The sequence below is a fragment of the Mytilus trossulus genome, chromosome 12, assembly GCF_036588685.1.
Source record: "Mytilus trossulus isolate FHL-02 chromosome 12, PNRI_Mtr1.1.1.hap1, whole genome shotgun sequence".
NCBI classification, from domain to species: Eukaryota; Metazoa; Mollusca; class Bivalvia; order Mytilida; family Mytilidae; genus Mytilus; species Mytilus trossulus.
Window position 1 is genome coordinate 59,131,954 of NC_086384.1, and position 15,364 is coordinate 59,147,317.

The 15,364-nt window shown below is 33.5% G+C and overlaps 2 protein-coding genes across 2 annotated transcripts in view; both read right to left on the minus strand.

Moving 5' to 3' along the window:
* The window catches only part of LOC134692947 (E3 ubiquitin-protein ligase MIB2-like), a 29,689-nt gene extending 23,195 nt beyond the window's left edge, over positions 1-6,494 (minus strand). The window contains exons 1-4 of the mRNA XM_063553593.1: positions 6,382-6,494; positions 3,010-3,227; positions 1,726-1,897; positions 651-757 (exon numbers count right to left, since the gene is read on the minus strand). Coding sequence (XP_063409663.1) covers positions 651-757; positions 1,726-1,897; positions 3,010-3,211 — 481 coding nt within the window. The 5' untranslated portion in view covers positions 3,212-3,227; positions 6,382-6,494. The remainder of the gene's footprint in view (positions 1-650; positions 758-1,725; positions 1,898-3,009; positions 3,228-6,381) is intronic.
* A 4,658-nt stretch (positions 6,495-11,152) lies between these two features.
* LOC134693792 (uncharacterized) lies at positions 11,153-14,816 on the minus strand. The gene is made up of 3 exons (XM_063554704.1): positions 14,643-14,816; positions 13,169-13,324; positions 11,153-11,536 (listed from the first exon to the last, which is right to left on the minus strand). The coding sequence occupies exons 1-3, from the start codon at positions 14,737-14,739 to the stop codon at positions 11,256-11,258; spliced, it is 534 nt and encodes a 177-aa protein (XP_063410774.1). The 5' UTR covers positions 14,740-14,816; the 3' UTR covers positions 11,153-11,255.
* Between the last annotated feature and the right edge of the window lie 548 nt (positions 14,817-15,364).

A 15,364-nucleotide genomic window follows, 5' to 3' on the forward strand; every position in this document is an offset into this window, starting at 1 on the left:
GTTCTGGTTTTTATGTCGTTAAGCTGTGGCATTATATGTCTATTTTCATTTCCTTTAAATCGTATTTTGTTGAAATTCACTTTTTTAGATAAAGCCACAGATCAATATTGTCTCCACACTGCAAATAAACACAAATAACAAAGTATTTTTACAACTTCACAGATTCCATATATAATGACTCATGATCCTTATAAGTACAAATCAATGACTATATTTATAGCAGGGAACTTTTGTAGTCTGTTAAGTACTGTGGTCTCATTGTTTATTGTTGATCATTGTAAGCCGAGCGTGTTTAATTTGGGATATTCTAAAGAGTACATCTGACATATACAATGTATAGGCAATATGTGTAAGTTCAAAACTATGTTAATATACAATAGACAAGAACGGGCACATACATGACATACATCTGATAACCTGCTATGTCATTCGGTCAACGATGCAGAATTGTCTCACTGGCCATCACATCACATCTTCTCAGCAATAAGTTAAAAGTGTAGATAATACATTGGCGGACCCAGGGGGTCCGGGGGTTGGAACCCCCTTTTTTAAGATCAATGCATTTGAATGGGAGCAGTTGGAACCCCTCTTTACTCAGGGTTGTGAACCCCCCTTTTTAAAATGGTTGGATCCGCCCCTGTAGTACTTACCATCTTGTGTTCCATAGGACCAATCTTTACCCCGTAATACCACAGCTCCTGGAAATATCCCCAAGGCTCTCATTCTCTGTGACGTTGCTCTCTTAGGAAGCTTTATTCTAAATGTCAAAATAAACTAATAAAATGGTTATAAGGCGCAAGTGGGTTATTTTCTAGAGTGTTGTGTTGATACCTCGGTGCTGACGAAAAGTCACATATAACCCTCCGAGAGGAATTTGAATTGAAAACAGAGAAACTGAAGTTTGTTAATTTTTCAAATGTTATTTTCGTTTAGATAATGCGTTGCGTAGTATTTTCTCGCTTATATACATAAAAAGAAAGGAAGGTGTGGTATGAACATGATTACAACCTTCCATTCAAGTCTCAATGCATTAAGAAATTCTATAAAACAACGGACTTCATAAAAGCATAAATCAAATATGTTGGATAGAAATAATCTATACTTATACAAATGTATCAAATCATGTCTTGTGAATAATATAAGATTTTTTTCAAAAAGTCTAAGATAAAATTCTTTTGGATTTTTAATTTTCACGTTACAAAAAGGTTATCAAGTCAACCATTCTTCTATCGTACATTCTCTTGTTTACCAACTCTGTCTAGACAATGGCTTATCTTTTCTACTTATTATTATGTTTAATGATAGAAAACCCTATTCATAACTTTGCATAGTCTGATATAAAAGGCTCCGAAATGACAATGTAAAATATTCAAATGAGAAAACTTACAGCCTTATTTATGTACAAAAAATGAACGAAAAACAAATATCACTGAACCATATTGAATAATAGGCTCCTGACTGGAATGTTCATAATACATGTACACTAAATGTATTTTCATAATGAAATTAATAGAAAACCGTGAAAAAATGGGAATTTTGGAAATAAAGGAGGAGGGTTAAAAAAAACATTTTCCTGTCCCCAAGTACAACACTTTACATCCTTTCAAATACGCTCTGAATGCCCCCGATTTCGCGGGTGTTTTCTAGTTATGTTTAATGATAGAAAACCCTATTTATATCTTTGCATTTGCTTTGCAACTGAATATAATTATGTGAAATGCTTACGGTTTACTCGACTGCTTGTTAATTCTCAAAAACTGATGACTCAGATTGTGTTTGTCACCATAGTAACAAATAGTACACAAATCGTAGTCGTCACATACGGAACACTTCCAACGTGTTCCTATTACAGTCCTCTGTTTACATTCGTCACATTGTACACCTAAGTGCTTCACACCTGAAACGTTACATATATTTGTTGTACATTGTCTTATAATTCAACCATCAATTACTAGGCTGAGCATTGCGTAAAAATTAAAACAAATATTTTGCGATCTATAATACATTTTGTGATGATGAAAATTATTTGACAGTGTAATGGCGGGAAATATACGTTTCTTTCAGGGCTTCAAGAATCTGGAAACAAATCTTGGCAGGAATATTTCACAGTTTCTGAAATTATACGCTTTATTCTGTGCTCTCCTAGTTTCCAGAAGAAAAACACCATTAATGTAAATATAGTTTAATATACATATATCACCTAACTAGCAGTATGCAGTGCAAAGACAGTAAAGTTACACAATAATAGCCAACATCCTGCAAATTCCTGTATCATACTTGAACATTGACCTATAATGGTTAAATTTACTTTTAGAAATTGTCATTTGGATGGAGAGGTGTCTCATTGGCACTCATAACACATCTTACTATATCTATTAACCGTCATTAAATTTGTAACTGTACATCCCTACAAATGTGTAACGCTTATTCGGCATATGGACGGACAAAAGGTGTCACAAAAACTTTAATTTTATAAAACATTTAATTCAATTTTGCACTTGCGATTGTGTGACTATTTTCAACCCCATTTGTTTAATTCAAAACCATTTGAATCGCGTCGAATTTAAAAAAAAAAAGTCTTTTAGAGTTGTTATCAAAACCTAAAACCATTTCATACATTTGATCACACTTGTTTGCTCTTCAATAGTTCTGAGAAAACCATTAATTGTAATGTGTGTTCATGAGCATGTCTATCCTGTACAAGACAAAAAGTGTAAAGAATGAGGCTTTAATGCCAAGCATAGGCTTAGTTTTTACAAAAATAAGGCTGTTAGTTTTCTCGTTTGAATTGTTTTACATTCTCTTATCGGGGCCTTTTATAGCTGACTATGCGGTATGAGCTTTGCTCATTGTTGAAGGCCGCACGGTGACCTATAGTTGTTGATGTCTGAGTCATTTTGGTCTTTTGTGGATAGTTGTCTCATTGGCAATCATACCATATCTTCTTTTTTTATATTAGTTGCTTATTTTTGTCATTGGTAATTTATCCATCTTCTTCAATACATCTACCTGCTGGTGCATTGTCAACGACTCTCAGATCACGTTTTCCTCCTTTTCCGATGTTACACTTCATTTCACGGCCATTGTCCCATACTACGTCACATGTATTATCTTGACTGACAGCAATGATTGATCCTACGTGACCTTCTCCTCCATCTTTGTCGCCATAATTCCAGTCTGGACCACGAACAACTCTAATGCCGACTGACATGACTCACATTGACAACCTGTTGATTACAGAATTATCGATTACAAAATCTAATTGTAGAACCGTTTTATAGGTGTTTAAATTGGCTGTTTTCTGGTATTTGGTAAGACCGTTTACATTTTCTATCATATTACTTATAAATGTATAATGATGTTAGGGTGGCTGAGTGGTCTGAGTAGTTACTACTGTAATCACTACTCGGTCTAAACTGAGGTTGTGAGTTCGAACCCCGGTCGTGCATTTGCACTCGACTCCAAGCCTAATAATTGACTAGGATTGTCAGTTTGCCTATCGGAGGTAGATGGTTTTCTTCGGACACTCCAGCTTCTTCGACCAATAAAAACAAAATGGCCAAAACATTGTGGCGTTAAAACACAAAAAATCAAAAGATAAATACTGACATTAATCGGTTCGACAATTTTAATTAAAGTAATAATTAATCTGTGTTCTCCAATTATTGCACATGTTGAAAACTTTAGAAGACTTACATGTAAATTAAGTATTTTTCTTCTTACCTTTAAGTAACATTGTTTTAGTGAATGTGAAGATTTTTTACTATGATGTATGCCCTGTAAATAATATTCAAAACTTTCTTAAAACTTTATTAATAACCTTAAGCTATAAATTGGGACACATTTTTAATGTACATAGAAGTTATTATTATTATTTTTGCAGGGATTTAACTGTATATATATATTTTTTAATGTAATTTTTAATTAGTTATGTTTTCACTGAATAATTAATTATATAAGGGTTTAACCAACTTTAATTTAGTAAGGTTTAAGGTTGGTGTACTTCAACTATTGGAGGAAGTTATAGAGGAAAGTATTGACTTTCGTCTTTGTTGGCGACTCAATATTTACGCATATGTTTTGCTAACTGGTGTTTTGTGAAGAAGAAAAATTATAACAGATACGTAATTCAATGAGCTTTGATTTACTCTTAGTTCTCTATAATTTGAAGTATGTAGGGTTATCAAGAAATAGGGGAATGTTAATATGCAAGTTTCCAGTTTTTTTCACAAATAAACATTAATTAAATCAGCGTGTGAATCAACGCTGATCATTACTGTTGTAAACAAGTTATAAACAGTGTTGCAAATACAAATGTTATTTTAATGTCAAAGCAAAAAAAATATATCAAAGGAAACTAATTAGCCCAAAAAAAATATTTAAATCTGAAATAAGATATTGTATAGTTACATTTTAACAGACGTCGTGAAGATTTACATTAACTGTGCCAACTTTACTGAACCAGAGGACCTTTTTAACATTTAAATAATTCTGTTCAGTGACCTCGAAGTCGAAATATTTTTAAAACATTTAGAAGTTTATCATTCTATCTTTTGATTTGAAATATTTATAATTCTTATATCGTATTAATAATTTAGACACGACGTATTATATTGTAATAGTAATAATAGCAGTAACACGAGACGTCTGTGACAGTCTATATATAATCAATAAGATCGTGTTTAGTTTATAGGAACGCCACATGTACTTGGTTAGTACATGTACCAAACATAAACATTTAAAAAACTTGAACAAAGCTTACAAAATAAATATTTGTTTCAGTTTGAGTTTGTTGGTTGGTGACAAAAAAGGTATTACAAGATAAGTGACAGACGCGAAAGACGAAGTCCGGTTAAAAACAAATTCCTTGTAAACTCAGCACCAATATACGACTTGTAATCTTACTATAAATTCATGTATCAGGGGCGGATCCAGCCATTTTAAAAAAGGGGGATTCCCAACCCAGGACAAAGGAGGAGGGGGGTTCCAACTATATGTCATCATTCAAATGCATTGATCGGCCAAAAAAAAGGGGAGTTCCAATCCCCGGACCCCCCCCCCCCCCCCCCCCCCCCCCCCCCTGGATCCGCCAATGTGTATTTACACAATATAAGTCTATATTTATAAAAATTATAGTAAGATAAGTGTTAACTTTTACTTTTGCCATTTCATTTACATATACATGTAACATGTTATGTTACAATATCGATAACGTTCTTGTTGTTTAAAATTCTTATTAGATGTAATTTAATGATCGATGAAAACGTCATGGCTGGTTGATAAATGTTTTACGGAATATAATCTAATAAAGATTCAGTTTATTACCTTTTAAATTATATTCTAAAATTACACAACTCTTGCATATAGATTTCTACTTAAATTGCCACAATAATAAATAAATCTTGAGGATATATTTTAGCGACTAAATAAAAGAAACACAAGGACTTCTTAACTTTTTATAATAATGATGAAACAGAATAATTGAAATTTATATTTTACCCGACATTATCCCAGTCAAATAAATTTCCGTCATATAACAAACATTAACTTTGTTGACAGTTTTAGAAAATAAGAAACCTTAGGCTTTCCACCACTGCATTTTCTTCTACTTTGGCGGTGCCAAGCCTGGTTTGAAACAACTAAAACAACAATCGTACAAGATATAACCTCAAAACAATTACAACTGTTACAGCAATTGTACAATTGTTTAATTAATCCTAAAACAATCACGAATAGCAAGCAGGGAAAAATAGGTTTATTTGACAATAGACAATAGACAATACTTTATTAATAAACCTCAGACACATAGGTGTACAAGAGGACATCGTATATACACGTATACACATGTTTATACTCTATACATTCACACTAAACATAATAATGCTACATACATGAGAGAATATAGCAAATGTCAATTTACAAACTACCATAACTTTCAACTAAAAACCAACATAAATCACAAGTATCGTGTAAGAATTTTTTTAAATATTGCTAAGTTTTTGTAAAGTTCAACATGACAAAATGTTAAAAGCTGTTTCAATTTGTACTCCGTTGGATTTGCAGTATAATATTGTGGAATATATTTATTTCTAAGCAGATCTAAAGACAAAAAATTATAAGCAAATCAAAAGCGAAACTGAAAAACAATAATTGTTAAAGAAAATGTACAGATGGTTTGTGTTGCATTACTCATGTTACTTCTTACACCATGTATTTAATGTCAGTTTGAAGCCTTTACAGGTCTCAGTTACAGGTAACAATATTTTATTAAAAGGTACAAATCTGTATGATTTTTTTTGATTTTTTTGTGTAAAATTTGCTTGTTCATATCATCCAAATTTATAAAATATATCTAATATTTTTAATATTTTTTAAATTTACCTTTCTTTGTGAAGTTTAAAATTCAGAATAAACTTAATCCAGCATTAATATAACATTTTTTAAAACGAAAGCAAAAATTGGAAAACCAAAAATGATTGAGGAAGTTAATTGGCAAGTATCCAGTTTATCTATTTAATACCCTTGACCCGGAAATTATCCTTTGTTATTTATACAATTTTAAATGGTAAGATAAATTGTTTATTTTAATACATTTGTAGCGAATGTAAGGGTTTGTTTATGATTTAAATTAGAAAGTGACGAGACGGTAATTTTTTTGTCACACTTTAAATATGTCTGTTTTGTTGTTGGGATGTACAATTAGGCAGCAACCATTTGATTGTTTTTGGGGGGGGGGGGGGGGGGGGGGGGGGGGGGGGGGGGGCTATGGATTTTTTTCCCGAACAAAACAATCTATTTTTTTGCCACATGTGGAGCAGGATCTGCTTACCCTTCCGGAGCACCTGAGATCACCCCTAGTTTTCATCAGTGACGCTCTTATCAAAATATTTATAAAGCCAAACAAGTAAAAAGTTGAAGAGCATTGAGGATCAAAAATTCCAAAAAATTGTGCCAAATACGGCTAAGGTAATCTATGCCTGGGATAAGAAAATCCTTAGTTTTTCGAAAATTCAAAGTTTTGTAAACAGGAAATTTATAAAAATGACCACATTATTGATATTCATGTCAACACCGAAGTGTTGACTACTGGGCTGGTGATACCCTCGGGGACGAAACGTCCACCAGCAGTGGCATCGACCCAGTGGTGTAAATAGTTATCAAAGGTACCAGGATTATAATTTAGTACGCCAGACGCGTGTTTCGTCTACACAAGACTCGTCAGTGACGCTCTTATCAAAATATTTATAAAGCCAAACAAGTAAAAAGTTGAAGAGCATTGAGGATCAAAAATTCCAAAAAATTGTGCCAAATACGGCTAAGGTAATCTATGCCTGGGATAAGAAAATCCTTAGTTTTTCGAAAATTCAAAGTTTTGTAAACAGGAAATTTATAAAAATGACCACATTATTGATATTCATGTCAACACCGAAGTGTTGACTACTGGGCTGTTGATACCCTCGGGGACGAAACGTTCACCAGCAGTGGCATCGACCCAGTGGTGTAAATAGTTATCAAAGGTACCAGGATTATAATTTAGTACGCCAGACGCGTGTTTCGTCTACACAAGACTCGTCAGTGACGCTCTTATCAAAATATTTATAAAGCCAAACAAGTAAAAAGTTGAAGAGCATTGAGGATCAAACATTCCAAAAAATTGTGCCAAATACGGCTAAGGTAATCTATGCCTGGGATAAGAAAATCCTTAGTTTTTCGAAAATTCAAAGTTTTGTAAACAGGAAATTTATAAAAATGACCACATTATTGATATTCATGTCAACACCGAAGTGTTGACTACTGGACTGTTGATACCCTCGGGGACGAAACGTTCACCAGCAGTGGCATCGACCCAGTGGTGTAAATAGTTATCAAAGGTACCAGGATTATAATTTAGTACGTATAACCGTTTCACAAATGATATCTGATATGTTCCTTACGTCGTAAGTGTAATCCCCTTCCCTTTCATGAATGTGACCTACCGAATTAGACTATGTACCGGATTTGTTATCACATAAGCAACACGACGGGTGCCACATGTGGAGCAGGATCTGCTTACCCTTCCGGAGCACCTAAGATCACTCCTAGTTTTATGTTGGGTTCGTGTTGTTTATTCTTAAGTTTTCTATGTTGTGTCATGTGTACTATTGTTTTTCTGTTTGTCTTTTTCATTTTTACTCATGGTGTTGTCAGTTTGTTTTAGATTTATGAGTTTGACTATCCCTTTGGTATCTTCCGTCCCTCTTTTAAATAATAACTATATTTTTTTTGTAATTTAGTATGAAAATATCGAGATACAAAATGACAATGATAAAACAACCTATTGACATAATTTCAATGGCTATATGCGCTATTTGTGCACATGAATTTCTGCTGTTCTCTTTTGACACACTTCATCCTGTATCAACATTAACCTAATTGCATGTTCAGCGCTTTCAAACAGGTATAATTCACTAAGTGTCTGTTTTGTTGTTGGGATGTACAATTAGGCAGCAACCATTTGATTATCGGGGGGATTTTTTTCCCGAACAAACTTTTTTTTGGCGACAAGTCGACAACAATTTTTTTCTTTCAATTTCAGCATTACATATAGTGGCAGCTATGGGTGAAACAAACAATTCTTTTTTTCTCAGGGTTGAAAACAAATTATTTTTTTCTCCAAAAACTGGAAACAAACTTTTTTATCCAAAAAAAACCATAGCCCCCCAGAAAATCAAATGGTTGCTGCATTAGTACCCGGCCACGTCCGCTCTGTGTTTTTGTTAGATGTATTCTTATGTGTATCCATTTGATGAGTGAAGCCTTTTTCAACTGATTTTTATAGTTTGCTTTATGTTGTACAGTTACACCACTGATCCATGTTAGGGGAGAGTTGGACGCCCACTGACATGTTTAACCCCGCCACATTCTGTATGTGCCGGTTCGATGTCAGGAGCCTATAATTTAGTGGTTTTCGTTTGTTTGCTGTGGAACATATTTGCTTTTCGTTCATTAACTCGTACATGTTGTACATAGTTTAAGTCGTTAGCTTACACGTTTGATTTTTTTTAACATTTGTATAATCGAGACCTTTTATAGCCAAGTATACGGTATGAGCTTTTCTCATTGTTGAAGCACTACGGTTGTCTTTAATTGATTATATCAACATCAATTGAACTTTGGAGTTAATTGTCTACTTGAAAATTATACCACCTTTTTTTTTTAAATATTTGCCACTGAACGTTAAGCAATGAATTTCTACTTAATATGCTATTGAATGTTTTTCACCTCTCTTGAAAGCTGGAATGTTTTATTTTGTTTTATTATTTTACTGTAAATATGAAGAAAATGTACATGAAAAATAACACAGTGACTGTAACAATTTCATTAGCCAGAAGAGCTTTTCTTCTACCTCATTGTGTACGCTCAAATCACGTCAATTGAAATACAGGGGTGTTTGAATACGTAGACACTTTGTAAGTTTTACTGTTGCTGTCAAGTATGTAAGGTTTTGATTGAGAATAGCGCTTTTATATGTGTTGATTTCAAACCTGATATAATACATTAAAGGAAGCAGTGTAACCGATTTTGTAGATGATAGCACAAAAGCACCACTACCGCCACCACCCCTACCCAAAGTGATTAAGGGAACCTGTGGAATAGAAATGTGTGTGCTCCGTCTGACCAACCCTGCCAACGTTGTGCGTACGTTTGTCTATTGCGAATGTGCAAGCCCGGACAATTGGAACTGGGACGTTAACTCCGATGTTAGAGATTGCCAGGTTCTCTGTTCGTTAATGGATATTGCAATAACTCTATGAGCGGTCCGCAGTTGGTCTGTTGCAATTATTTATTTTTATATATCTTCTTCAGAACCGTGGAACAGAAGCAGTTACTTCTTACTTTTCTACAACACCTGATTATTATAACAGACGGACGTACATACATGTTTCTCGTTTCTCGTTTTTATATAGATTATAGACCGTTGATTTTCTCGTTTGAATGGTTTTACGCTAGTAATTTTTGGGGCTCCTTTATACATGTAGCTTGCTGTTCGGTGTGAGCCTAGGCTCCGTGTTTAAGACCGTACCTTAACCTATAATGGTTTGCTTTTATAATTGTGACTTGGATGGAGACTTGTTTTATTGTCACTCATACCACATCTTCCTATATCTATAAATGTAAATTAGTGTGACCTCTACTTTAGAATCCTGGAATAAAATCAGTTACTGCCTATCTTTGTAGAGCACATGAGGGGTGTTCTGAACCACGGACACACAGTTGAAAATGAGTATGCCCTCTTATTTAGAAAAGGGGAACAGAAACAGTAACTACCTACCGTCCTACCTCACCTAATTTATTTTGTGGACGGACGGACGGACAACTAAAAACAAGTATGCCCTATACTTTAGATCCGTAAAATAGAAACAATTACTGTTTGTCAAGTTCTGTAACAGACAGACGGACAGCTAAAAATTAGTAATTATAGCCTCTACTTTTAAACAATGGAACAGAGCCATTTCTGATGTTGACCGATCTACAGCACCTATAGATATAGGAAGATGTGGTGTGAGTGCCAATGAGACAACTCTCCTTGTTACGGACGGAGAGCCGTTACTGATGTAGACGAATCCCTTCTAGAACACATTACATTACATGAGTTGTGTTACGGAAGGATATATTATATAGAAATTAGTATGCCCTCTTATTTAGAGAATTGGAACCGAAATGTTTACTGCTGATACTTCTGATTTCAATACGGTTTTCGTTAACTTGGGTTCATTTTAATGAATACTGTGTCGTCTTTGATGAGGTCTATATCATTCATGTCTGTCTATTTACAATGTTGTTGTATGAAATTTGTTTTTCATTGTTAGTTTTGATGGACCACTGTAGCAGTACACTGTGCATAGATATGACAAACGAACTGAATAATTGAGGGTCTGGATGGGGTTAACATAATACAGAATAATGTTCAGAATTAAGGGTCAAAACAAATAAGAATAGAGAAAAATAGGCGGAATTCATTAAAAATAAAGAATAATGGCATTAAAAATGTAAGATTACTCTTATTAAAGAACCCCATATCCCAAACCTCACGATATACATGTATCGCTTTTTTTTCAACTTTGAATATTATAATACTAATAAGACAATAAGATATAATTTTATTTGCTGAACTTTATTTTTTATTAATTATATTGTTGAAATAGGCTAACTTCCAGTTGTCTTATCTTTCTTTTAGTCTTTATCTGAATGTTTCTCCTTTCATGGTTCACCAGTTACATCACCGCTTGAGCCATATCAATCTGTCCGTAGGGTGTCGGCACTGTTACCTGGATCTGTTTAGTTATATTAAAACCAAGCAGCAACAGTTCGTGTGACGTAATGGTGGCTTTGGCACACTTTCCACTACCTGGTATCATCACAACTTGTTTTGTGAGTTGAGATGTAGAAAAGGGACCCAGTCCTGTGATTGTTACAGGAGTACTATGATCTATTCCGGAAACCACTACAGTAATTGGTTTTCCTGTAGTCTCAGATTCTTTATTCAAAATGCCTTCTGAAAAAAAGGAAATAATACTTCTGTTTTTTAAGATTATTTTACTTTTATTTTTAATCATTTATTTCTTGGGATATTGGCAGTGAATATATATCTGTGGTCCCAAAATATTCTAGCAATATTTATACAACTGTTCAAAAGAATGAATATCAAAGGATACATGCCTTGAATAAAAAATAAAATATGAAAATATGAAGAAGAATTCTGAAGATACGACTAAATACCCTTCTGAAGAATTGTAATAAGCTTTGATGTGTCCAAGTTATAAATCAGAATATTTCTAGAACGGTAAATGACTTACAAATTTATCTCTGTCTTCTTGTGATGGTTTTTGTCATTGTGTATGATTTTGTTTTAATTTTGATCACGCAAATCCAAGTGAAGATACAAACATTGGACGGATGGACGGAAAACAGACAAAAATGACCTTGAACGCCCCGGCAGGGTCATATTACAGCACCCAAAAGTCAATCATTACCTTAACAACAGTTTAAAATCGAGCAACAATAACCAAGAGGATGCATATGAGGTATAGTAGCCAAATGATCAATAAACCAGACATACTATTTTCTTCTGAAAGTGTCCCTACCAAGTCAGTTACATGTACATGGCAGTAGTTTTAACTTGTTCGGATAATTGACAGCCTTTTATTGTCGGGTTGTGTGAACTATTTTTGTTATCCTTGTTTTACTATCATCTTTCATTTGAAAACTAATGCATGTACAATGTATCTATATCAGAAAAATAATGAACTGATATTTTTTTTAATTTAGAACAACCATTGCCGTATAAGAATTCTTTATAAATTTTCACACATAAGAAGGCAAATACAATGGCCGCATTAAAGAAAGTGTGAAATAAATGCTAATGAAATGTCTACAAAAGACCAAATGACACCGAAATGAAAAACTATAGGTCACCGTACGGCCTTCACAATGACCAAAGCCAATATCGCATAGTCAGCTTAAAAAAGCCCCGAAATGACAAATGTAAAAGAATAAAACAACGACCATGTTCTTCATCAGCATTGCCTTATATGAATTCTCAAGAAATTTTCACACACTATTTCTGTTTTCTATTTCATACGTCAAGCTTAATCAAATATAAATATCGGTCTAATGTTTACAGAGATGTTATAACCAGTAAAGGCAATCAAGCATATTATCAATTTCATTTATTGTCAACCAAAATCTCAAAAACCAAGACTTTGAATCATTGTATGGTATTATTTAGGTTTTAAATTTATTTGCCTAAACTTGAAATAGGATGTTAAGATCCGATATCATTTTCTAAAATAAGAAATACAGTTTCTGTTCGATAAAACTATATGTATATTCCTACACCTAGGTACAGATTGTATCACCAATATTTGTAACTAGATTTCGTTTTATTTTTCATTTTCTCAACATTCCTAAATAATTTTGTTTTAATTTCAACATCATTTATTCAATCGCAACAAATAAATCATGTGTGGACAAGACGGGCGTTCACATAAAAGCCCTTAAAATGTTTGCAGTTCTGATTCGTTTTTGTTTGTTTGTTAGATTTTATGAAAAACATACATATGCTTTGCTATTGATTGTTTTTTCTATCTAAAGTCTATTGTAAATTATATAAGAATGTAGTACTTACCTTGATCTACCAGAAGAAATCTTTGGGGATCCCCACTATGATATAGTTCCATGGCCAGGTTTTTTAAGCAAGGTGAGAAAGTATTCTGTCCTCGGTAACTGTCGTCTCTAATGCCCTGTACTGTTTCACTTCTTTTTACATGTTGCCAATTCCAAGCTAAAACAATTAGATTCATGTTGCTTATTCTTTACCTTTCTATGTTGTGTCAAGTGTACTATTGTTTGTCTGTTTGTCTTTTTCATTTTTAGCCATGCCGTTGTCAGTGTATTTTCGATTTATGAGTTTGACTGTCCCTGTGGTATATTTCGTCCCTCTTTTATATCAATCTTAATATTCTATTGTAAGTAAGCAATTGACCTACGGATTTTATTTAAAAACATTTTTGGTACCAGGAATCAAATGCTAGTATCACAACACTGACGATCCAGTATACAGTACTGCAAACAAAAACAAAACTGGAAATCAATATCTAATATCCGGCAGACATACTAACCAACAACCAACAAAACTCCAGAATCAAGTTGATACAGGAACTGGTGTTATCACCAACACAAACCTACTGATGTTTCATTTGTTGCTTATAAGTGGGACATAATCGTGTCAGCTGAGATACACAAACGTCATTAGATAAGGGAGACAGAACGTTCATTCTTATGAATGGAAAGTTTACAGGAATAGTAAACCATCAACATTATTACATACCCACAAATCATGATTGATCAATATCTTACAAAGACCATCAACATTATTACATACCCACAAATCATGATTGATCAATATCTTACAAATCCTTGCATACAAATAGTAGTATAAAACAACTCATTGTAAAGGTCGAATTGTACGCCAGATATATGTTTGATCTTCAAAAGGCGTGTCAGTGACATCAAATAAAAAAATAAAGAAAAAGCCGAACTATGTAAGAAATCGAAAAGCATTTAGAACCCAAATTGAAAAAGAGAACTGTACAGTATATGAAATTAAATATTTGTGAAAATGAAAAAGAAAATATAAGTATTTCACATTTAAATCAATTGTAAACTACTTATTTCAATAATTAAACATTAATTAGTCCGATAATAGAAGATGCGGTATGAGTGATAATTTTCCATCCAAGTCACAATTTGTAAAATGTAAACAAAAATAGGTAAAGTACTTACATGGATGTAAATCTCTATTCGTCCATCGTGGTGTTCCCTTACTTTCCTTTAAAAGTACAAGTAGAACTAAAGTACTTACATGGATATAAATCTCTATTCGTCCATCGTGGTGTTCCCTTACTTTCCTTTAACAGTACAAGTAGAATTAAAGTACTTACATGGATATAAATCTCTATTCGTCCATCGTGGTGTTCCCTTGCTTTCCTGTAACAATACCAGTAGAGTAAAAATTACTTACATGGATATAAATCTCTATTCGTCTATCGTGGTGTTCCCTTACTTTCCTTTAACAGTACCAGGAGAGTTAAAGTACTTACATGGATATAAATCTCTGTTCGTCCATCTTGGTGTCCCCTTACTTTCCTTTAACAGTACCAATAGAGTTAAAGTGAGGATCATCTTTACACATTCCATGTTTATCTCTTCCTATATTCAACTGTCTCCCGTGGACAATGTTTAGACTTCATCATTATATATAATGGAGCGTTTTCCATTTTTTTGGTTTATGTTATCCGTTGGCGTCACTAGAGACTAGGATACTAGACACAGTACAATAGAATTTATAACCAGTCTTTTATTTCAAAATAGAAAATATCTTATTTTCAGACAATAAACACACTGAAGGTGGAGTTTGTATGGTTGTCTTTTGTTTGGCCGTCTGAAATAATTTTTCATTCATCTAGGATGAGTTGCTGCACATGCATTTGTGTTAATAAGCACTAAAATAAAAATATGTACAGCGTGCTTTGTTTCCAATCAGTTGATTTACGACTTCAAACTGCAGACCCTTACTGAAAATGTTGATGTCAGCTTCATGTGTTTAGAAAAAAGAACGTTATTGTCCATATTTGCTTTATTTATGTTTACAAAATCCCGAGCATATTTCTTTATTCTGACGTTGAATTAAACTACAATTAGGTGCGGGGATGGTAAGTACGCATCAAAACGTTAGTGCAAAACCATTTTACCATCCCTTTTCATTACTTGTATTTTTTATTAAGATAACTCATTTCAAGTTTGCACTTTTCTCCAAGTCGCA